The sequence below is a fragment of the Carica papaya genome, chromosome 2 (assembly GCF_054855325.1).
Source record: "Carica papaya isolate Zhongbai chromosome 2, ASM5485532v1, whole genome shotgun sequence".
Lineage (NCBI taxonomy): Eukaryota > Viridiplantae > Streptophyta > Magnoliopsida > Brassicales > Caricaceae > Carica > Carica papaya.
This window is the reverse complement of record NC_142310.1, coordinates 30721712-30745618: the sequence shown is the minus strand read 5'-3', so window position 1 is coordinate 30745618 and position 23907 is coordinate 30721712. Positions and strand designations below refer to the sequence as shown.

Below are 23907 nucleotides of genomic sequence, written 5' to 3'. Positions count from 1 at the left end.
ACACTTGTCATATACCTAAAAATACCTTAAGAATTCAAAATCAATGTAAAAAATCTGTTTTGGCTAATTTCGGAGTTCCAACAGGGCGGCACCGCCATGATCCAACGACAGCATCACCTCCTGTGGCGGCAGTTTGCCTAGACCTGACTATTTTCAGCTGATTTTAGCCGGTTTCTGCTGACTTTATACGTATCATTGCAAAAAAATACGTTATGAGGATCTCGATTAGTCAAAAAACTAGAAAACAAAAACCAACCAGTGGTAGAATTTTTCAGGTGTGGCGGCTCCGCCAGCTCACCTTTGTGGCTAGAAGTTTTTCTTCGGTCAATCTGTAGAAAACAGAACGGCGAACATAATGGTGAAAAAATCACACGAAACGGAAAACGAGAAGGGGCTCATCGAAAGAGGTTGCGAGTTTTACTCGCGGTGGCGCCGCCGGGCTTTACTTGCAGTTTTCAGCTCATCCGCTATTCCTTTTGCTCCGATTTAGCCATGGGAGTGCTCGGAATCAAATTTCAAGCGGATAAATTTTTTTTTTTACCTTTTTTAACGGTCGGAAGTGGCTCTGGTGCAGCAGCGGTTAGCGGTTGACTCCCTTCTCTGACGACTGGTTCTTCTTTTCTAGCGGGAGGCTGACGGCTAGAGTTTGGGTTTAGTGTGATGCGAAATATTTGTATATATCTCGCGTTAATCTGAACTATTCATCGCGTTTGATCTCGACCGTCTAATCGCGTTTAAAAAGAAAATAAATCTAAACCATTCATTACGATTTGATCTAGACCTCCGATTGTGTTTGAAGAGAAAACAAATATGGACCATCCACGTGTGCGGGATCGATCATGGGCCATTGGATTGCAAGGCACGCGGATCGCCTGCGTGGCATCGACGTCGGCGTGCTTTACCACGCAGCATGCTCCAATTTGTCGAGATTGCTGACTGAGCAATCCTACGTGGCAAAATTTTTCTTATTTGTACTCTGACTTGCAGTTCCCAATTTTTCTTTCAAAAAACACATCCCGAACTCAAAATTTCATTCTTTTTTTCTTAAAATTATTTTTAATTTTAGCTATAATATATATTTTTTCCAATAATTTAACAAAAAATTAAATAATTAATTTAAAATAATTTTCTTATATATTTAAAATGTTAAAATTATTTCTGAGCTAAATTTCGAATTTAGATATTACATTATTCATATTATGAACTCTTTAAATTTTATGGGTTGTGTGGATATTCATACCTTTTTCCATTGCATATCTCTTCCATTTTCATAACTTCATATTTAATTTATAATTTATTTTTAATTCAATTAATGACTTAATACATCTCTATAAATAGATATTGCAAAAAATTGTGGTATATCATAAATTGGTTCCTTCCCACTACATGGTGATATCAGGTGTTACATTTTTTTTTCTCGTATTTTTAATGCTTTCTTAAGATTTTAAAAATAAGAAAATTAAATAAAAAATTTGCAGACTAGATCACCTACGCCTAGTAGGCTCAGCCCCACCCTAAGTACCCACTGGGCTCGTACTGAGTCCTGCTTATCCCAGAGCCCATTAAAACCCGGGCAGCCCGTCTCGAAGGACACCCAAAGGCTCAAGGTAGTTCCAAAAATGTTGATGCAAATATTCCGTCCTACGCTCTTGTCGATGATAACGACGCTCACGAGGGCCCAAACACACGATATAGAAACCCCATGAATCCACGATCCCGCACAGTCCCCGCCCAACGTCCATAACCGCTTCTCTCTCTCTCTCTCTCTCTCTCTCTCTCTCTGAAAACCAACAACTGCATCGCATTTCCATTCTCTAAATTCGAATTTTAAATTCAGACAAGAGAAGGAAAATGAAGTTGAAAACATCGCGAAAAGTGAAGCGAAAGATGGAACCAGTAGCGAACATCGGGAAGAAGCTCCGGTCAAAGCGACCTCGACGGAGACGATTACATATTTCTCCGGTTTTATGCTCCTCTATTCTCTGTAACAAGAGCGGCTTGTCTTCTCTCTTTGCCGATTCCAGCTCTAACACTCACCTAGATACTGAAGTTTCCTGCGATTCCAACAGAGTCTCCAAGAATTTCATTGCGAAGAAGAGAGAGTTTACTAAAACTGAAGAACCTGGATCTAGTATTCTGAGAATTGAAAGGACTGGCGACTGGCAGTTTAGGAGGATCACAAGATCGTACTATAGACAGATGGAAAATGAGAAAAGAATAAATGAGTTGGAAGTGAGTGAATCGTCTTGTGTCGAGTCGAATTCTGGAGTTGATTTTGGAGTAAGGAACCAGAAGTTGAAGAAAGCAAGGAGAAATTTGACAGGAATTGAGAGAAGCGTGAACGATGCAGTTTCGGTCATGCAATCAGAAATTTCTTGTGTTGAGCAAGTTTCCGATTCCAGGAATCTGGAAACATCACTGGAGAATAAGGAAAATGATGTTGTTTCTAATATTTCAGGAGTGGAATTTTGCTCTGAAGCGGTCTTTAGTATTGCAGTCAAAGGAAACGGAAACAGAGCACCACAAGAAGGTGAATTGTCCGAGACATCCAAGCCAGACAATGCCGCTGAAGCCAATTTATCCATCTCAAACTCGGAGTCAGTTCTGGAGCAGAGGCAAAAGCTGATGAGCTTTGGATTTGATTCCGATCTCGCTTGCACAGAGCAGTTCTCCTACGATGACATTTCAGAATACTCGGAGTTGCAGGACATTTTTCAGGAGAATTCAGACCTCGATTTCTCTGAATATACTCCATCAATTTTCTACGACTCTGGAAGCGAATTCTCGCAAAAATCATACAGTGATTCTCCTCCTTCTATGACTTACTCTCTGTTGCTGGAATTCAGAGAACAATTCTCTAGATCAACTACTCCCCTAGATGCTGCAATTCCTTCAAACCTTGAAGAAAATTATCCAAATCAACCTACAGTAAGATTGCTAGAAGTTTTTCTTAATGTTGTTTTTTTGCTTCATCGTTTTCGCGGTTTTTTTGCAAATAAACAGAGTTGGCATGATATTCCAATATGATTGATGAATTCAATATTTTCATTTTCGAGTGGAGATATAAACTAGTTTGCGTTTGTAATACGTGCTTCAGTCACTTTACCCCGTATTGTTGGTTAAATCTGGAATTCTGGTTCTTTTGTCAGTTGGTGAGATTTGACGATGAGGATGACGAGCAGAGCTATCAGATGTTCAGGGAGAGAGAAAGAAGAGAAAAGTTTTTGCGCGACTATACCGAAGAGTACCGCTGCACAACGGAGTACGGCGATCTCATCCTCCAGCAACGGTCGGACATGATCCACTGGATAGTTGAGGTCAGCAAATTATCCCTGGTTAAATATTACGTTGGTTGTGGCCATTTTAAGTTTCCAATTTTTCGTTTTTTGTTTTTTCTTTTTTCCCCGAAATTGCCATGGCACTTGTACACATGGTTTCACGTTCAGTTGGAGACATGCAGAAGCACAAGTACAGTCAGTTTGGATGATGAAGCTCAAAAAATTTATACGACTATTTTCGTAGTCTCTCTTATTCTAATCATGTCGTGACGAGTCATTTAAGTGCTTTCCGTTGGTGACGTTAGCACTTGTCAATGAACGTTTAGGGGTGTTTTGGTCATTTCGTTGGTCGAACAAAACTGGACTTCCTGTTTGACTTTACATCTACACGTATATTTGATATCATGAGGTGATCCATGGGAGCATGTAACTTTGTGCCTCAGAATGTAACCGAAGCAAACTTGATTTAAACTGGAATACCATCGGGGAGCCAATGACATCTTGAGTCAGTATAAACTTTGGTGTCAAATGTCCCCTTTCCATACATAACGAATTTCCGCATATTGAAATACAAGATAACTCAAATGAGTTCTACCGGACTTCAAACAAACTTTTCTTTTCAGAAATTGAATATCACAAGACCGTTTAAGCAAAAAAAAAAAATAATAATAAAAAAAAGAAACAGGACCAGAATTCTACGTGCTGGCAGGCTGAAATAATTTACGGGCCAGATTTTTTTCCTTTTTTAGACTATTAATTTGTTATTTGGCCATAGATTTGCAGGTTTATTTGGCTGTATTTTCTTTTGCTTTTGTCCCCTTTGGTTGCGTTTTACCGCATCAAAGGAGTTAAAATATGTACGAACCAAAATGTGCCTTTCTATTTACCTCTGTTAAATCCTCAAGGGTAGCGCTTATATAGTGAGATTATCAATCAATTACCTAGGTTACTTCATTATGTATCATCTCTGTTTTTTTCTCTCCTCTAATTAGAACTTCCGGTTTTTGTAGCAATGCAGTAAAAAGGAGCTTCAGCAGGAGACGATGTTTCTAGGAGTTAGCCTGCTTGACCGATTTCTGAGCAGAGGATTCTTCAAAAACAAAAGAAGTCTTCAGATTGTCGGAATTGCTTGTCTTGTATTGGCCACCAGAATTGAAGAAAACCAGCCTTACAACAGGTAAATCATCTACCATATGCTTGTCCATACAATCCCTAATTTCATGCTATACCAAGTTGGAAGGAAAGGAGTAAGGCAAATGCATTACGCAGAAATGGTTGTAAGCCAAGGCTTATTTTACAAAACTTTAAGCGTGATAGGCTGTCCACCTCCTTTCCTTGAAATAACTGGGTGAAGGTACGTATTTACAGGTTGGGGTGGTCTGGTAAGTCATCCTGCAGTAGACTAGCTATATGCCTGACTTCAAATAGAGAAAACAAAGCAGATACTTCATGCATAGTGTTTCTCACTAAATTGAAAGCTATAGTCCATTCTTATCATAAATGAAACCATCTTTTGGCGAAACGATTACCAAACAATTTCAGATCCACTCATAATCATCACGTCCATCATCCAAGTACTTAGTTTATAAGAAAATTATGTCTAAATTAGTAAATTTCATTCACTTTAGAGTTTCTTGTCGGCATGTTAGCGTGCGGCAAAAGAGTTTCTGCATTGGGAGCGACACGTATAGCAGAAATGAAGTCGTAGCCATGGAATGGCTGGTGCAGGAGGTTCTCAACTTCCAATGTTTCTTGCCCACCATCTACAACTTCTTGTGGTAAACTCTTTCCCCAGCATCCCCAGAGCTCTTTCCGTTGGAAAAAGTAGATTGATTCACCTCTTTGCTTGATTTCCATTGCTGTTACCTTTAGTTGGAAGCTTGTGTTAAATACCATCTCGTGATTGTTCTTGCTAATATCTAATTTGAGGTTCCGCAATACATCTTTAGGTTTTACTTGAAAGCTGCTAAAGCTGATGCAGAGATGGAGAAGAAGGTGAAGTACCTTGCTGTGTTGGCTCTGTCCGACCATGAGCAGCTGTGCTATTGGCCCTCGACAGTCGCAGCTGGTCTCGTCATTCTGGCTTCCATGGAAAACAATCAAAATACATCCTGCAAACGTGTCATCGAGGTATAAATTAATAAGTGTGTGGAAACATATTCTTCCCTCTTCCCCTCTTCTTTACCGCGTGCTTGTGCCTCCAGGTGTCTTGAAATAAGATACATTGCATCGAGCCATTTCGGCTGATCTTTAGTGGGTTTCGAATAGTTTGGATACTGGGTACTATTATGAAACCTATGGCATTATGTTCTGCTACAAGATTTAATATGACTACCGTGATTTTGATTTGGTCAAGGATCAGCCTTAAATTTTGGAAAAGTTACATGAGAATATTACTTCTATTGGATGACGAAGGACATGTTCTTCGTGTTTTTTGCCTTTTCCAATTTTTTGAACAACCTTAGCATCTGGTTAGCTAGAAATTTTTATGTGGTTCTGGACTACAAGACCCTATAAACTTATTGACCCATGCAGACCTTTTGTCGGGCCATATCAGCTTTTTCTTACGCAAAATATAAATGTAACACTATTAAAAAGTGGGTGTTTCAAGAATCCAAATCACTTGTAGTGCAAGAGTATGCAATAATTTCCCCTGCTTAGCACCGGAGATGTAGACATAATAGGTGTTATCTAAGTAATTGATTTTCAGATCTTGATCAATCTCAGCTGTTTTTGCAGATTCATGTCAGAACAAAAGATAGTGATTTACCTGAATGCATAAAGGTATAGAAAACAGAATCACGTTATCATTGTTTTAGTTTACATCCACTATTTTGACATAATTCATTCCTATGCGAGTAGTTGATGCAATATATATTTTTTTTAATTGCAGTTGTTCATTGTAATTTCTCATCCGTATTTAAGCTGAAATTTTTTCTTTATCAATGGTCTCTGATGGCCAATTTTGAAAAATTAAAAGGAACTGCTTTCTGATAGTCTCGTTTGTGTTGACAGAGCCTGCAGTGGTTGCTACAGTTTGTAAGCTAGTAACCTAAAGGACTAACAGCAAAGGAACGTATGTATATATATGGCATTCCGTTTTGTTCAGTTACGCTTTTTCCTCTTTCATTACAGGCACACAATAAAAAGGCCGACCAAAAGACGTTTGTAAGGTTGGTTAATAATGATCATCCAATCGTAATGTAAACCCGATTTGTTTCTACCTCAGAGACATTTGTTGATGCTAGTTGTAATTCATATAAATAGAGAAGAAAATTAAATTCATTTTTCAATGAACTGAGCCAAGTGAAACAAACTCAAATTCTTATCCAATTCTCTAGAATTGGATGTCAAATTTCTGTTGAAAACTTTTGAAATTGTGCAGGTAATTAGAAGATTTAAGGGAAAATGTTCTCCTATTATTTTATTTCTTTTTATATTTCTCTGTTATCTTAACAGGTAAAAATTAATCGCAGCCAGTAACTTTTAGCATCCAACAGTGAAGTCTTGGTTACAAGTTCTAAAACAAAATCTTGGGAAGGTAACTTTTCAACAAAGTTTTTCACATTCGCCTTTAAGAATAAATGGCACAGACAACAGAATTGGAAGAGCCAAAGTCATGAAGGGAAACACTTAACAATATGAGGAGATAAGCTAGCCGGTTCCTGCTGCCAGATACCTTGATGATATTATGGAGCAACACTTCATCAATTGTCATTACCAGTACCATATCAATGCATTCATGAATAAATTTCTATCATTAGAGATTCACAATTCCAGCGTTGCCCCTCCATTGATTAGTCTTAGGCTGGTAAATTATGCTGGTAAAAGAATCCCAAAGTTTTAACAAGCAAGTTAGAATTCTTAAATGTTATACAAGCTCGCAAATGCCGTGAACTTCGCATTTATTTAGTTCCTTAGTACGCGCATATTTTATAGTTTATATATAGAATCAAAGTTCAAATCTGGTGATAAATAAGAATGAATAAATTTAAGAGAACTGAGAGTACAAAAAACAATGTCAGTGGAGCCCCTATCAAATTATGGCATTTATAACACGATTTAATGATGTGTATTTTGTGCAATGGATATGGATTTCAGGAGTCAACAAGGCCATAGGTGGCAAAAACCAGTGGCAGCTTCTAACTGATGGTCTCAGATCATTTATGCTCAACTACGCTATTCCCAATCGGCAGTCATATATTTCCAAGCTTACGGTCAGATGAATCAATTGGGACCAAAGGAGGTGCTGTGGTCGGAGACTGATCATCTTGGTGGTTATCTGCCAAGCCATTGATGATCTCTACGCTGTCCTTGATGAGAGTTTCCTTTTTCTCTTCCTCAGCCTTCTCAACTTTCTCTTTGGTCATGGTGCTCACATCCTCAGCTGCCCTTGCTACTGCACTGAATGCATTAGAAACCCATGAAGCTCCAGTTGACACATAGGGATTACTCATGAGAGCAGAACCTGCACTGCTTGCTTTCTGCTCAGCAGCTGCAAACACAGATTTTGTTTTTTCTGATACTTGGAATTTCTCATCCATTTCTCTCATTTTTTCGTTGACAACAGCAGTTCCAATGCTTAGCTTTAGGCTCAGACCCATCTTTCTGTCAAGGGAAGCAACCGTAGCAGATGCATTTGATGTCAAGTGATGCTGCTCGTCAAAGGCTTTTGCCTTATTGATGGCATCTTTCCCCAGTACATAACCCTTTGCAAGCATGGTACTAACAACATCTTCAGCTTTCTTAACCGCTGTTTCATTTGTACTTTTTGGGCTTTTCTCCTTCAAAAATGAAAAAAAACAAGAGAAACTAATATGAGATAAGCCTACATGCCAAGAAAAGAAGCAATTTCCTTTACATCTCGTGTGCAAACATCTGAAATGAGTGTTCTTAAGATGAGGTGCCTTACGACTTGAGTAGCTTGCTACCATTGGCGGTTCAGCCTGTGACTCAATTTCATTCATAATATATCCCTCAAAAGAAAGGAAGAAAAGACAATTGTATAGATAGATTGCCATGTTATGCGTGTCCATATCAGATATTGATATACCAAATTTGTAATTGTATCTTGAAACCTCAGATTCAATGACAGATGAAGTTAGCAATATTCAATGTTTCTCTTGTTCCCAGAAACGGGAAAACATACTAGCTGGTAAGAGGAAAGAGTTAACAACTACTAGTATTCTACCAATCTTTGAGTAATTATACTTCTATCCTTTTTCCTCTACATTCAATCATCCATTTCAAAATATAACATTATTTTAGATGATTATGCTTAACAACATAGAAGATGTACAAAATCAAGTCTTGTGAGGCCAGGAGGAATAGAAATTACCGTGTCCAAGGGAAAAGCTTCAGGGGGCAACTGATAATTGTCAACAGGTTCAATAATCACAGAATGATCAGCTATGGTGGCTCCCTGAATCAATAACTACTACTTTTTATTACACCAGGGAATGCTGACACGTACACTTTTTCAGAAACATATAGCAATGAGCATGATACGGGCCAGATGAACTCACCGACAAGAGCATTGCTGTGTCAGCTCCTTGTAACTCCTTGAAAGTAACATAAGCAACCTGAGTCTCTTCTGACTCCCTGAAAACAGTACCACTAACATTTCTTGAGGATGAAATTTGTAAAATAACCAACTGTCCTGATAAAGATCAAGAGATGCTAACCTTCGCATTTCGATATACTGAATATGGCCAGAGAAGGAGAAGAATTCTTTGATATCATTCTCAGAAACAGCCTGAGAAACATTACTGATCTTTACTGTTCTTACCTGGCAAGAACGTAAAACTATAAGAACATTTAGAAAAATCATTCAAATAATTTCACTACTGTTGCTATGACAGTATTACAATTTTAAACTTCAATATATGCAAAAATGTTATTACCTATATGTTGGGAATTTCATGCAAAATTAAAGAGAAAGCAAAATACATATTATTTTCCTTACATCTGAAACATTTATTGTCCAGCTTGGTGCAATTGTTGTCTGGTGAATCGTTGCAATGCTCTCGGGAGCCTGATCAGATGGGCTCATTGAGACCTAAAAATTACAATCTTGCTATGAGAAACAGGATCAGAGAGGAAATTAAATGTTATAGAGTCCACAATTATTAACCAAGAGAAAAAAAATGGACTAGAGATAAGATCTGGTTTATGCAGGAGTAGATTTCTCAATCAAATCCATGTTCAAAGGGTCTTAATGTAACACCCTGATTTTTGTTAAAAATGAAACTTCATCAGCTTATACCAGCCTCGTGTTCTTTAATAAACGGATCTAGGATTCATATTTCCATTATACTCATGTCATTTTCCTACGTTTTCTCAGGAACGAGACAGAAAATAAATTTGTAATCGTACACCCATGTTTTAGTTTCAATCCGCATTAAGAATCCACGAAAGAATTTCGCAGGGATCTCTAATTCTCCGCATTATCTTGCAATAGAATGAAGCAGCAATGGATCTAATTGAACACGCACGTACATTCACTTAATTTCAGATACAAACAACATGCAAAGAATAAGCACGTGGTACCAAAGTGGAAACTGAAGAAAAAGAAGCACTCACCGACATTGGGAGAGTATTTGACGAAATTCCAGAAACAGAAACCAAGAATCAACGAGGAAAATGGAACACAGAGAGAAGGGTGGTCGATGAATTCTTTTACCAAGGGAAAAAAAACAAAACAAGGAACGAGTTTGCGTAAATCACAGGAAGTTCGCGCGCGAATTTTGGAAGCGTGTTGAATTTTGGGAGGTAACAAAGTTGGCCCATGCTCAGTTAAAAACATCAATTATTAAAATATATATTAATAATTATGTCTTATTAATGTGCACATATTAATTAATTATCAAAATGTATTATTTTTTATGTTATATATATATTTAACAAAAGTGCACATGCCTAAAAAATTAGAAAAAAAATAATTAAACAGGAAAAAAAAGATAAATTTCATTTAAATTTAAATAAATAGAGTCATCGTACAAGTTGGTCTAAAGATTCAAATGAATAATTATTTTTTGAAAATTTATTTTAATGTCGATATATATTTTGAATTTTTAATTGTTTCAATTGAAATAATATTTTATTATTTTAAATTATCATATTAAAGTTAATTATGATATTTAGTTATCTCGTTAAAAAATTTAATTTTGAGATAAGTGATACTGAAACATTTATAATCAAAACTAAGGGTATTTAAAGTATCAATAATTTTGTTAATAAACATTTAAATCTTTATTGATATGATAAAATAATATATGTTTTTTTATTTTTTCTCTAAAATCAAGTTTATTGTTAATTTATTAACTATCAAATTTTTCTAACCTAATATAATTTCATATATAATATAAGTTGATGTTGATAATTTATTTCTTAATCAACTAAAAATAATATAAATTGTTTTTTTTTAATTTGTTTATTGCTAATATTATCTAAAGAACAAATTAATTTTTCATTAAAGTTTATATCATTAACTACACAAAGTTTGTCCAATAATCTTATTAATTTTCATTTTTATTTATTTTTCATTGTAACGTGATATTTTAAAAAAATTATCATGATAAACATTATTTTTGTTTTCTATAGTTTTTAATTAATTAAATATTATATTATATTACTAATGATTTATACTATTAATGATGTTATATTGATTTCATAAATAAATTTTTTGATAGTGTGTGTATGATTTATAATATTAAACATAATTGTTTTGGTAAAAAAGTAACAAGTATTTGTGCATTTATGATAAGTATTTTCCAATAAATTAATTATTTTTATTTCTTAAGTTGCTTTAGAAAAATCTAATAATTTTATAATTTATCTAACTAAATATAAAAATTAAAATAAAATATTAAAAATTATTTATAAATAGGGGAAATAAGTAATTCCAAAATCCTGGCTGCAGATATAAATTGGAACCAGAAAAAACACGAGTAAACTCAATCGATGAATGTATCCCGCGCTTACGAGGACATTCTTGTCATTTCAGCCCTTGACTCTTCTCTATCTACGGTAGCACCTCTCTCCTTCCTCTCTCGATTTGCAGTTACTGCCTTCTCTAATGGCGGTGACCATTTTCGAAGCATGCAGAAAGAGGGAAAGAACTGCGCAAATATTCAATACTCGCAACTTCGCCACTCCAGGATCCTTCGTGGACTTTCACGGTTCCTTTCGGGATAATATCAGACTATTTCTTCAGAATTGCGGACAAATTGAAGGTTACCTTGTTGCAGGGAATACCGTATGGTGCAATTTGTTTGTAAACAATTCAAACGGCGTCGTTTTCCCTCTATACGTGGTCGAGGAGGATGTGAAATCCTCGTCGCAGCCTCTTTGTGATATTTGCAGAATCGTGGGTGAGTGATTGATTGATTCTTTTTGCAGTTTGTTGTTTGTTTGAGAAGTCGCACCACCCCTCTTTTTTTGGATTGGGATATTTGTAGACCTTTTTAACATCCGTCTTAACTTAGCAAAACTGACGCTATCTTGTTAAGTTTTTCACTGAATTTGTCAGTTGGGATTTGATTAATTGAAACTGTTAATATCACGTTTTTTTTAAAAATCTGATTTAGATATTTTTGTCTATTACAGTGAATTTTGTATTGGATTTCGTGGGTGTACCTTATTATTTAGGTTGTTTGTCTATTTTGGAATACGTTTGGGCTTCTGCAGAAGTTATTCTATAATTTTGCTTATGGTTTGATCTTTTGGTAAATTTTTCTAAAAGATTGTCAATCAAATAATTGTTTGTAAAGGTTGTTTCTAGGTATGCTGCAATTTTGTCTTCCTACATATGAAATTGTCAATTCAAAATTGTCTTGTTTAATTTGAGAGTTTGATTTCTATTAATAGTTGATGAATTTTGTCTCTGAATGCTTTCTTTTTCCCTTCCTTGATGCTAGTTTGTCATTAACCTTCCTTTTTGTATTGGATTCTTTTGTTCTTTCTCTGTTCTTTTGATTATTATCTGAAGTGGGTTCTGGTAATCTTTGGTGGAACTTGAAGGATGGGCTCATCATTATGTATCCAAACGAAGATATCACTTCATAATCCCAGAAGATGATGAATGGAACAAGCCTCTGAGGCCAAAATCTTTTGAGCTCTCCTCTCATCTCCTTCATGGTCTGATTCACTGCAATGGGTTTGGCCATCTTGTCTGCATCAATGGAATTGAATCTGGATCCAAGTTCCTCTCTGGAGAACAAATAATGGATATTTGGGATGGTCTTTGCACAATCCTCCAAACTCGGTACAAATTCAACTTTCAAATAATATCTGCTTTTCTTTCAATTTTACGTAACCTGTAAAGATTTCTTACTTGGTGAGCTAGAATATTCTTGCTTTCCTTTTTATAGAGGTAAAGACTGTAATATCAGCATGATTTGAATCCTGATTCTCTTCGCAGTGAAGCAAGAGCTAACTAAAATGTAAGATACTGTCCAAAATTAGGAATTGAGAGGAGTATTGAGCTCAATGATGAGTTGTTAGCATTGCTTTCTCATTGTAATATTAATTAATGAAATATTGAGATAATGTAGATAAGAGGCCTATGTTAGCATGTGCATGTTATTTCTCTTAAACTTTTCATGACATCCCAACTCTGTACAGACATAAACATTTTTAATTAGACTATTTTGTTAACTACTTTTCAGAAAAATTTCAGTTCATGACGAGTCTGAAAAGAGGTCAATGGAGCTAAGGTTGCTTCATGGGATTGCATACGGGCTGTCCTGGTTTGGAAAATGGGGTTACAAATTCTCTCATGGATGCTTCGGAGTAACAGAGCAGAAGTATGATAGGGCAATCCAAATTCTTGCTTCTTTAGAGCTCCAGAAAATCATACATGATTTTACTAATAGAAAACAAGGCAAAGCAATCCAACAAATAATTCACTGCTACAGAGAAGCAAGTGAGACCCACTTGGCCACTATCTCTGATTTGCTCCAATTCATGCTTGTTTTCAAATCCAAAGCCCTCATTGAAAGAAAAACCGCCATGGCATTGGCTGCTATTGTTTCATCTTCGTCAGCCAAAACTAGCGACCAACATGAACCTGCAGTGATCGGACAGAAGAACCCAGTGGATGGGGGCTCGTTTTCCTATCCTATAATTACAGGAGAAAGAGATTCTGCACAGTCCACAATGAGCCTGCAAAAAAAAGCAGCTCATCAACACAGGACGGCTACCCATGAAAGACTAGTTGAGGATAGATCATTTGGTTTCATCTGTGAGAAACTTGATTCTAGATGGCCAGCAAGGAGATTAGAGGAGGTAGCAAAACTGGTTGCCAAAACATTGGAAGAACACAAAGAAAGCAGAGGCAGAGGGGCTAGCATGGCCCGCCAAGACTTGCGTAATGCGGTCAGAAAGTATATTGGTGACACGGGGCTTATTGATTATTCGCTCAAACATATAGAAAAAATCATGTTTGGTGGTCAAGTGGTTCGTAGATTCGTAAACCCAATAACCAGGATGCTAGAATTCTCTCTAGCAGATGCTGCTAAAAAGAAAAAAACAGAGAGGAAAACAGAATCGGATACGATTGACTCCTTTGATCAGGAACCAGGAGTCAATGTTAATAATGATCTCTTATATTTATACAGGAATGTCCTGCAGGATTATCCCAGCTCTGACTTACTGAGTGGAGCAAGTATGGTTGTTTTAGATAGCAAACATTTTGTGAAGGAGTGGCATCTGGGCAATGAAGAGCAGCAGGATTTGAGGATACTCTGCCGTGTGATGCCGAGTTTTGAGGAGTTGGCTACCCAGTTGACTCGGTCATTACCACCGGCTGAGCAAGTGGTGATCCCTCGAGATGCGAGTGACAGTGAGCTGCAATTGGTGGTGCAATGTGCACTAAGGGACACTTACTGCATAATGGAGAGTTTTCGAGTGACAAATATCAATGAAGCAGGGAGTAGAGGAAAGCGGGAGGTTGTGGTGAGAGGATGTGGGCTGGACCTGCGTACAGAACTGAGATACGAGGGTGGGGTCGATAATTGGACAGTTGATTGTAAATGTGGGGCCAGGGATGATGATGGGGAGCGGATGGTGAGTTGTGATGCTTGCAGAGTTTGGCAGCACACAAAGTGCAACAGCATTGAAGATGATGAGGCTGCACCTTCTGTTTTTCTATGTAGTTTGTGTAGCAGTAGCGCTGGCACTGTCACCGAATCCCAATATAGGTAACTTTCTAACTGACTATACGTGTAAAGATTTTCAATTTTTTCTTAAATTTTTTTCATACTAACAAATGGTTTATTACTTTTGATTATTATAAGTTATGGTGACAGTATCAAAGAATGAGGAGGTTTGATTTTTTACTTTTGTGTTTCTTTTGTAACTTGATGGGATTGGACACTTATTCAAGTTTTAGTGGATAGGAGATAACCAGTCACTCATTCAAAGTTCAGATAGGTTTCACTTGTATAAAGTTATTCTTGTTATAAAATTAACTTTCAAAGATTTCAAAAACGATTATGGTGTCTTGCAATATCAATGTGACATCCCAATGCCCATGTCACGCATTCATGTAATAAATAAACAAAATGTGAAAATAGTAATTTACATCCCTTATAAACTTATTAGTAAATATGGCTCTAATGAGTCTAAATCACTATTTTACAATTCAATCAAAATGCTACTTGTACTAGGATTCAGCTTCTAGCCTTCAAAATAACTTAGGATTTTTACTGATTTTGTCCTTGATCTGGGTCTTGATCTGGACCTGGGTCCTGCCTTTGATTCTGATATGTAAGGGACGTGGATTAGGATGAGTTCTACATACTCAGTAAGTACAAGATAATAATATAAGAGTAGGGGCAGAGTTTTTCTCCAAAAGCAGATTTACTCAATGATAAATGCAATTTAATACTATTATGATAGAGGTTTACGAAAACTTTGGTTTTGATGATTGCTGAAAACTTCATAATAGACCTATTGTTTTAATATTATATTAAATAGAAGAAAATTTTCTTATTTCGTTACTATAGAATTTGGAAAAAAAATATTAATTTTATTCTCACCATCTAGGTTGTTATACTTGAAATATTTATAGAATTTTTAACTTACTAATTAGAAAATAATTATTCTACTAAAATTCTAATTACATGAGATTCTTATTCTAATAAAATTCTAATTACATAATATCAATTAATTAAATAATAAATTAAAATAATAAAATATCATATTCAACATCTCCCTTAAGTTGGTGCATCGATATCACACATGCCCAACTTGCAGACCAAGTTGCAAACTGGAACAAAATATTTCAGGTAGCAGCTCGGCTCGTTTCGGTTCAAAATGACTTGGCTCGTTTTGGTTCAAAACGGCTCGGCTCGTCTCAAAATGGCTCGACCTGTCTCAAAATGGTTCGGTCTGGCTTAAAACAGCTCGGGCTTGACTCTAAAATGGCTCGACCTCCACCGGAGTACGGCACAAGCTCTCACGCACCGTCAGACGCCTTGTCACTGGAGCACCATGCGCCACCATGTCCACCGTTGGAAACTGCCACGTGCCGCCACCGGAAACACCACCCGCCACCAGGAACTCGCTAGGAATCAGCATAGAAGCTTACGCCTGCTCAGATCCGGCATGGATATGATGAAATCGCGCTGAAAACGAAGCTGGCCGCGGCGGCTAGGTCTTTTTCTCTAGCGCGCTCTGCCGCGTGATTTGTCTTCGGCTCTTATCATACAGACAGCTGCAGTCTCTTCTTGTTCAGCCCTTTGCTTTCAGAAAATCATCGGACAACTTTTTCTTCCTCAGTGCAACAGATATGATCACACAATAGTCCGTCGAAAAGCCGCTGCGCGAGTCACCTTCTCCAAGTTTGGTTGTGTCGAAGCGTGTCTCACCTTCCCACCATGCACAGTTCGTCTTCTCTAACTGCGGGCACAGGCCGTCTTCTTTAACCACGGGCACATGCTGTCTTCCTCCTCGCACCCGCGTATCTGCTTCTTCCTCTATAGGCTGCGCCACCAAACAATGTACTAGCTTCGTTTGGTTGCAGATTTGTCAACAGCCGCTGCCATCACTGCGGCTGTTTCCTCTCTCTCTCTGGTCTGATCTGTAATGAGGTTCCGACGCTGTTTAGGGTGATGATAAGGGTAGATTTAGATAAATAGGTACTAATCCAGTTTATTGTGCTATTTTAGTGTTTGAAGGAAATTCTGAAATTAAAACTATAAAATAGTTTTATTTGACTCTGATACCATGTAGATTTTTAAAGAAAAAATATTAATTTTATTCTCACCATTTAGGTTGTTACACTTGGAGTATTTATAAAATTTTTAATCTACTAATTAGAAAATAACTATTATATTAGAATTTTAATTATATGAGATTTCTATTTTAATAGAATTCTAATTATATATTATCAAGTAATTAAATAATAAAATAAAATAATAAAATATCATATTCAACAGTTACTGTTGTTCGTTTACTTCTCTTACTGTTACTCATAGTTTATGAAATTTTTCGAAATCGTTTGAATAAGATTTGCGCTTCTTTTCTTTTTTGAATACTTACAATACTAGTACTTATTATTATTTTTTCTTTCCTTCTTTCTGATCTTAGTTGATTAATTCTTAATGGATACCGCACAGTTCTTTACATATTAATTCAAATACCTTATAAAATTTAGGATTTTTATTCTTAGCTTGGCATATTACAAAATTATCCTTTCCAAAGGTTCTTACTTTATTGGAAAATTCACAAAAGTATCCCTTTTCAAATGTTCACCAAAAATATCAAACGAAAGATAGACATGGACACTTCATTTTATGATGTTGCTTCTAACCTATATTAGGGAGGGCAAAAGGAATTCCCCAACTACCACTATGGATGGACGCATGCGAATAAAAAATCAGATACAACATGTTACAGCAGTACTTTGTCAAAGTGGCCACTAACAAAACAAAAGCTCATCCATGTTATTTCATCTATCCACAAGATAGGTTTCACTTGTGAAAATGCCGAAATTTGGCCATACACAAATGGAAACCCCTTTGTGATACTAGGTGAAATGATTTCACGAACATTCTTATCCTTCAACTATACTAATCGTTCTTTTGTTTTTCATTTATGAATTTCATTTAAACTTAGGTTTTATAATTTTACCGAGTGACTTAGAATCTCATCCTTTTAGATTTAATTGTGACTTGTGAGACGTCTTATCTTAATCCTTTAGTTTCTATTTAGCACAAACTACCTATTTAAATTCATGGGACTGCTACTTAATATTTTTTTCATTTGAATCTTATACGATTTTATTTTATTTCAATTGAATTATTCGTAAAAAGTCAATTTTTTATAATTTAAGTGACTTCCTTGTATGTATCCACTCATGCCTAATATGTTGAAGTTTTCAATAGAACTTATTTTCTCTAAAGTTCCACATTTTATTTATTTATCTCAATTTTTTTATTAACTTGTTTCTGATTTATTTAAAACAATTTCTCAACATTAAATTCTTTGTTTATTTCCCATTTCCTTAATTATACCTGATTCATCAAGCTCCATTTACCAAATAAATTACCCTCCTTATTTATTTTCAAATCCTTATTCCAACTTTAAATTTAATTTTTTGATTGATTTATATACCTATTTGATTTCCAACATTTTCTTTATTTGACACTCAACTTCTCATTTTAGAAAATTCTTAGATACCAAGCAATTAATTTACGCTTTTCTTTCCTTGTCAATTTCTTTGATTTCTTTTGTAAATTTATAATTTTCCAAGTTTCATATATATACCAATTGCTTTCCATCGCCGACGCTTAAACATTACTGCTTGTTTATTAACCTAATTTGCCTCCGCTTTCTATTAAATTATTACCAATCGTGTTTAGATTTCATTAAGGCAATTCCGAAAACCTTATTAGTTCACACAAAACTTTCTGTTAACCTGTTTTCGAGACCCCTTTAATGCAATCTTCGCTTTTTCTTCCAACTTTACCATGTCCATCTTTTAAGAAAACAATTTTTCGTTGGCATTATCTTGATGAAATCCATTCAACAGAAAATTTTGCAGTCATCAAAACAAATGTCAGAAATCAAAATATAATGCACAGAAAAACAGATTGCAGAGGCAAGCTGCATATACTCGGCAAGCTCAGTGGCTTTACCGGCGCTTTTAAGCGCCCAGGATGCCTTCGCGTGAACCCAAAGGCATCTGGGCATATTGCGCCGGCTCTCCTAGCATTTTCAGGCACCCAGGAGGCCTCTGCATGGCATGGTGGCCCTCATCTCGGTGGATTAAATTCCCTATTTAGATTCTACATATATGCAAACACATAAAACCAAAAGGAATGCACTAAAAAAACACATACACACATCCGCCTAAAACTGAAAAGAATATATCCGCAATACAACTCGAATAAAATGCCACCCATATATAGGAATCAGATTATCAATTGTTCTTACCTTAACGAAGTTGGGATTACCCCAACTCAAAGATTAAAATCCACAAGTTTCCTTTAGCCTTGGCTTGCACATGAACCTGGACAGATTGCAGACAGATTGCATGTTGTAGGTTAATGTCTTTCATGAAGTCTTCTCTTCAAACTCTGCTGGTTTTCGGTTAGTCATTTCTCATTCCTAAATTCCCTTAACTTCTAACCTACATTACCATACATTTGGCTCTAGGTTTTAAACGAAAACGGTAAGGAATTTCTGAATGAATCAGCTGTGGTTCTCAGTTTTCCTTACCTGGTGTTGGGCTCGAGTGACATCCAATTACCTTTCTCTCTTCTCTTCCTTTTGGAGCAGCGAGAGTTCCATTTGGGTTCCCTGAGTTACCCCGACACAATATGCATATGGTTACCGAAAAATCGTTAGAGGGTGAAGGAAAAGGTTCAACAGAGCTTTTCGTGCTCTGTTTCTCCTTCTTTCTCTCTCTTCTCCCAGAGCTTCCTCCTGTTTTCAAATTTCTCGAGCTCTCTCTCCCTCTCAACCACCCGAAATGGGCTATTTAAGTGGGAATTCCAAGCATTTTGGGCCATCGGACCACATGCATGTGATTTGGGCCATTGCTGGTGGAAGTGGCCAACCAACTGGGTACTGACCGATGGGTTGTGGCCACATGGGCACTTTCGGGTATTGCAGTCAGTTGGGGTCTCCACTGCCATTTTCATGTTTCCTTCCTATTTTCTCCTGCAGGTGGAGGATTTCTTCTCCTTCTCGAGGGATTTCTCCCTCTTGAGGGAGTTTCTCTCTTTCGGGGGATTTCCCCTCTCTCTTTTCTTGTGATTTTCTCCTTTGAAATTTTTCGTTCTTAGCGGAAAATCCGCCTTTTCGTATCTCTCTTGAGGAATTATTTTTCTTTTGGGAGATTTAATACCCCTCTAAGGGAATTATCTCCCTTCCCTGAGGGATTTTATCCCCCTTGGAAGATTTATCCCCTCCCCAAGGGATGTTATCCCTCCTGGACGATTCATTCCTTCTTTGGGGAATTTTAAGGGATCCAACAATTATAAAAATGGAAATTTCACCAAAATTTGTATATTTTGATTAGTCAAGAGAAAAGTTTACAGATATTACAATCCCCTAATAATGTAGGGTTTCTTGGGTTGTTACAATCAAACTTAGGTTCTGATTGCAATCAATTGAGCAAAGAAATTATATTTTATTTGTATATGTTGTTTTCTCAATAAATCGACTCATTGCATTGAGATTATTAATCATATTATTATTTTATTAACTATTATTATCATCTCTTTTTATACTTTTATTATCATGGAACTTTTTTTTTTCCAATTTAACAAAGATCTGTATAATGTAATGCATGCACATCATACAAATTCTTTTTTAAAAAATATCTAAACAACTGAAAGGATTAGTTGTGTTGGAGATAAACTTATTTTTGGTTTACCAAATCCATTATGGATCCTCATGTTCCACTAGTTTTTTACATGAGAATATGAATGGTAATCTTGTGTTGCTGAGAATATAGAATTACCAATGTGAGTGAAAAGTTTGTGAATTATTTCCTAACAAGTTAGAGGTAAAATTATTTTGTATATTTAATAGCACTCAAATATTGTTTAGCTGTTCTAAATATTCCTGCTTAAGTTCAAATTCCTTCAAAATCCTCAATAATATCTTAGCCTCCAATTCATTCTTCTATGAACTTTTAAACAACATTCTCTAATCTCTCATGCAGATTTCTTCATTCTCATCTTCCCCACCATTAGACTATCTCCTTTATTATTCCATCTTTCACAGAAGATTAAAATTAAAAATCCTCATAACTCTCGGTTCCCCCCCTTCCCCAAAATGAAAATTCACATCACCATCATGTTTAAATGAATTATTGAAGTACATAGCAAAAGAGATCGTGGTGAAGATTGACTTGGTTGCGACAAATCAAAGTGATAGGAAACTGGGCTTGCAGATAGAGAAAAAGCAGGCATGCCAACTTGGAGGAGCTTCATCTCTGCAAAACCACAACACTAAACCACAAAATCCCCTTCATCAAATCCAAGCTCATCAGCCTCCATTTATCCATGTTCCAGATTTCTCTGAGTCTCATTGCAATATAAAGATATGCTGAAGAGGTAATTTGGGTAGCCCTTTCTTTTTCCTTTTTGTTGCACTTTCTTGTTTAGTTTTGGTGCTTTTGGTTGTAATTTTTATGCTATTATATGAAGGTGTTTATATGTTATAGGGTGTCTTAGGAATGTGGGATTTTAGATTCTAGTGGATAAGCTTCCCTGTCGTAAATCTATACTGACCATATTGCATATGTGATAATTTTTAGATTGATGAAAATGGTATTACTAATATGACAAGTTGACATTCCTAATGCTATTGTTACCATGAGTGAAATATCCTTTCGATGTTTAGAAGTCAAGACACAAATATTTATCACTTCATTCTTCGCACAAGCCTGAAATTGAAAAAAATACACGAAGGCTGTTCAAGATTGGAGATTTATTATATACAACATTTTCTTATAATATGATGAATGCCCTCAATTGATACTTGATTCTATTTAGTTTTATGATTTTATTTTAAATCCACACTTAAGAATTGGTACTTGATTTTCTTCCCTTTTGATACTGTATTTTTTGCTTGAAACCATGAAATGTGAAATGAAATATACATTCTGTTTTTCAAATTAAAAATTTGCAATGCAAATAAATAAAATTTCAGAGTTCAATGGAAATATTTAGAGAATGTTATTCTTTAACGAAAACTTAAAAATAAAAATTTCACAAAAGAAAGAAAAGAAAACTTTGGGTTCATGCATGCCTGCAACTCGTCATTCGAGCTTCAGGAGAAGACTTGACCTTCTCCACAAGAAAGAACAGAAAAGCTCCGGAAAGGAGAGAAGGAAACTGAGGAGACGACCAGAAAAGTGAAAGAAAGAAAAAAAAAAAAGAAATTAGGAAAACGAAAGAGAAACAAAAGGCAAAGAAACAGAGAATTCAAGCGGAAGGCAAGGGATCCAGAAAAGGGACGACAGAGGCGTAGTGATGGCAAGCATAGGGATCTTAATCGAGCTCCTTTAGGTAAAATCAAAAGCCTAAACTGCTATTTTCTTAGTTGATTTGTTGTCTCTTCTGAAATAAGGATGCCATGAAAATGTAAATCAAAGTTTAGCGTTACTGCTTTGCTTATATTTTATGTATGATTAACTGTTAATGTTGTCTCATTGAATATACGAGATGGATTGAGGATTTATTAAGATTAATCTAATTTACAATGGAGACTTGTGAATTGTTAAGGAGACTTGTGAATAGTTAAACGCATGAATGGAGGAATCAGAGAAATTCTTTTCCTTGCCTCTTAGAAGGCCTTGTTTGAATAATAGAGCAAAGTCAAAGCATCTTAGTCCATGCATGTTCCTGTGGGGTTTGCATTAAGCTCCAGATGGTCATCATTCTCAAACTTAGCTTAAAGGTGTTTTGACTTTCTTTTGCAACTTTTCATTTGCTTTGTTATTTTTTCTTCTTTAATCTTGCTCTTTGAACTTGTACGTATTCTTTTCGGGGTCTTTCAAATTTTGTTTTGATGCCAAAAATATGTTTCCGCCATTTGCTAAGAGTCATTCTCAATATTGCTTGGAGGTTATTCTCATGTGCCTTCATAGAATAAAATCTAGAATTCATCATTGTTTCCGATGCTTCATTTGATGATATGAAATAAGGAAATCAAGATAGTCTATGGATTATTTTTGAGTATAAATTTAAGTGGCAAGATGGATGACTTGGCCTACATCTATGTTGATACACTGGACAAAAAGTAATTTAGGCCACTCTTTGGAGGTTTGAGGGAACTGTTTGGGCATTTTTTCAAAATCTAATTACACAGGTTTGGTGCCTAAATATATTGTTATATTATAACATAGATGGTTGACTTTTGGGGTGTTTGAGATATATGATTTTGGCAGTATTGGTACCGTTTAGGTGTCTAGAACTCGATCTGCTTTCTGTTTGTTTAAAAAGTAGTAAGTTTTTTGCTTCCTTCAATCTTGACTGGAAAAATGAATTTACTTGAAGAATGGCATTCAAAATCTCTACCAATTCACCTTTTTCGCCACTTTTCGGTTCTGCTTGTCTCAGGGAGCTCTTTGGCGATTGTTGAATGAGTTTACCCACTGGTTGACAATGAAACTAATTGAAAATCAGGGCTGTTTATGGTGATCTTTGCATTTACTATTTTGGTTCTAAACATTTTATGTTTCCTTCGTATAATCCAAATTAGAAAAATGATAATGTTTGAAAATAAAATAAAATAAATAGAAAACAGAGGCTGTTTTGGGCTTTAAACGTGATTAAATAATAGGTGAGAAAGTTTAGGTTTTTCAAATAAAGGTGAAGTCTTCGTATGTGGTTCTCAATGGATATTGTATCGTTTGATAAAATCCTTTTTCCTTTAACCAAGTCTTCTACTTCGGACACATTAGTTTATTAGTTTATTTCATTAAAGGATGTTTTTGGTCTTTGGATTCCATGTGTTTCTTTTTAATTAGCCTATGCTATCTCACCGACTACTTCTCATTCGGTTCTATTTTCTTGACTCAATTTCTCCTCAGCGGACCAGTATATATATTTTGGTACCTAAAATATAATTAGTTGCAATTTTATTTTTTTTAAAACATAAAATTTTACTTTATAAAGTCCGGTCATACATAACTGTTGTGGTGGTAATCTACTATTTTTGCGAGATTTACTGAACATACAAATATCAAATCAGATTCAAATTATTTTTCCAAATTTCTTAACAGATTACATCCACAAATATTAAAATTTTGAGATTACTCACTTAAAATATATCTCATAATATTTGATGAGCAGGTAATTCCCAAACTCTACACAGAGTACATAATTCTCAAGTCCTCATCCCACAACCCATTAATCAGAAACTTAATAAAATGAAAGTGATGGTATGAGATTTTTCCCTAAAATTGAAAGCTAACTTACTAATTAAAATCGTGTGTTTAAATTGACGACATAGGCCACAGTCATTAACAAAAAAAATATTAATATGAAGATTTTTAAAAGTATAAACATTAATTTAAAATAAAATTAGAACAAAAACTAAATCAAAATAAACAGCAAGCCAGGAAAAATAACAAATACATTCGTAAATTACTGTGAATTATGAT

The 23907-nt window shown here is 35.6% G+C and overlaps 3 protein-coding genes across 12 annotated transcripts; 2 read left to right on the top strand and 1 right to left on the bottom strand.

Annotated features, from left to right (window-relative positions):
- Positions 1–1708: 1708 nt before the first annotated feature.
- On the top strand, positions 1709–7174 carry SDS (Cyclin family protein). 7 transcript variants are annotated; one of them, XM_088214027.1, is made up of 8 exons: positions 1732–2928; positions 3150–3317; positions 4289–4455; positions 4907–5056; positions 5228–5408; positions 6018–6062; positions 6294–6354; positions 6738–7174. In XM_088214027.1, the coding sequence occupies exons 1-7, from the start codon at positions 1852–1854 to the stop codon at positions 6324–6326; spliced, it is 1821 nt and encodes a 606-aa protein (XP_088070153.1). In that variant the 5' UTR covers positions 1732–1851; the 3' UTR covers positions 6327–6354; positions 6738–7174. The 7 variants fall into 7 exon arrangements, 6 of the variants coding, with proteins under 6 accessions (XP_088070156.1, XP_088070155.1, XP_088070154.1 ...); XR_015817226.1 differs by having other exon boundaries at positions 1734–2928; positions 6294–6451; XM_088214025.1 differs by lacking the exon at positions 6738–7174 and having other exon boundaries at positions 1734–2928; positions 6294–6687.
- A 73-nt stretch (positions 7175–7247) lies between these two features.
- On the bottom strand, positions 7248–9992 carry LOC110823657 (RNA-binding (RRM/RBD/RNP motifs) family protein). Of its 3 annotated transcripts, none has more exons than XM_088214031.1 (6): positions 9861–9992; positions 9244–9336; positions 8963–9066; positions 8804–8879; positions 8617–8712; positions 7248–8062 (listed from the first exon to the last, which is right to left on the bottom strand). In XM_088214031.1, the coding sequence occupies exons 1-6, from the start codon at positions 9864–9866 to the stop codon at positions 7475–7477; spliced, it is 963 nt and encodes a 320-aa protein (XP_088070157.1). In that variant the 5' UTR covers positions 9867–9992; the 3' UTR covers positions 7248–7474. The 3 variants fall into 3 exon arrangements, with proteins under 3 accessions (XP_088070157.1, XP_088070160.1, XP_088070159.1); XM_088214034.1 differs by having other exon boundaries at positions 8617–8700; XM_088214033.1 differs by lacking the exon at positions 9861–9992 and adding an exon at positions 9654–9795.
- A 1215-nt stretch (positions 9993–11207) lies between these two features.
- On the top strand, positions 11208–22023 carry LOC110823853 (RING/FYVE/PHD zinc finger superfamily protein). Of its 2 annotated transcripts, none has more exons than XM_022054346.2 (4): positions 11208–11650; positions 12300–12543; positions 12947–14479; positions 20689–22023. In XM_022054346.2, exons 1-4 carry the CDS (start codon positions 11356–11358, stop codon positions 20690–20692), a joined length of 2076 nt encoding a protein of 691 aa, XP_021910038.1. In that variant the 5' UTR covers positions 11208–11355; the 3' UTR covers positions 20693–22023. The 2 variants fall into 2 exon arrangements, with proteins under 2 accessions (XP_021910038.1, XP_021910037.1); XM_022054345.2 differs by having other exon boundaries at positions 20458–22023.
- Positions 22024–23907: the final 1884 nt, after the last annotated feature.

What these genes read in the sequence shown, in the direction of transcription:
- LOC110823657 (XM_088214031.1), bottom strand. An exon ending in GGACAATAAATGTTTCAGAT is followed by an intron (nt 9,067 to 9,243) that starts GTAAGGAAAATA and finishes CGTTCTTGCCAG; the next exon opens with GTAAGAACAGTAAAGATCAG. An exon ending in ACACAGCAATGCTCTTGTCG is followed by an intron (nt 8,713 to 8,803) that starts GTGAGTTCATCT and finishes AAAAAGTAGTAG; the next exon opens with TTATTGATTCAGGGAGCCAC.
- SDS (XM_088214027.1), top strand. Translation starts at nt 1,852, where the DNA reads ATGAAGTTGAAAACATCGCGAAAAGTGAAGCGAAAGATGGAACCAGTA. An exon ending in CCTGCAAACGTGTCATCGAG is followed by an intron (nt 5,409 to 6,017) that starts GTATAAATTAAT and finishes CTGTTTTTGCAG; the next exon opens with ATTCATGTCAGAACAAAAGA. An exon ending in ATTTACCTGAATGCATAAAG is followed by an intron (nt 6,063 to 6,293) that starts GTATAGAAAACA and finishes TTGTGTTGACAG; the next exon opens with AGCCTGCAGTGGTTGCTACA.
- LOC110823853 (XM_022054345.2), top strand. Translation starts at nt 11,356, where the DNA reads ATGGCGGTGACCATTTTCGAAGCATGCAGAAAGAGGGAAAGAACTGCG. An exon ending in TGATATTTGCAGAATCGTGG is followed by an intron (nt 11,651 to 12,299) that starts GTGAGTGATTGA and finishes TGGAACTTGAAG; the next exon opens with GATGGGCTCATCATTATGTA. An exon ending in TGCACAATCCTCCAAACTCG is followed by an intron (nt 12,544 to 12,946) that starts GTACAAATTCAA and finishes ACTACTTTTCAG; the next exon opens with AAAAATTTCAGTTCATGACG.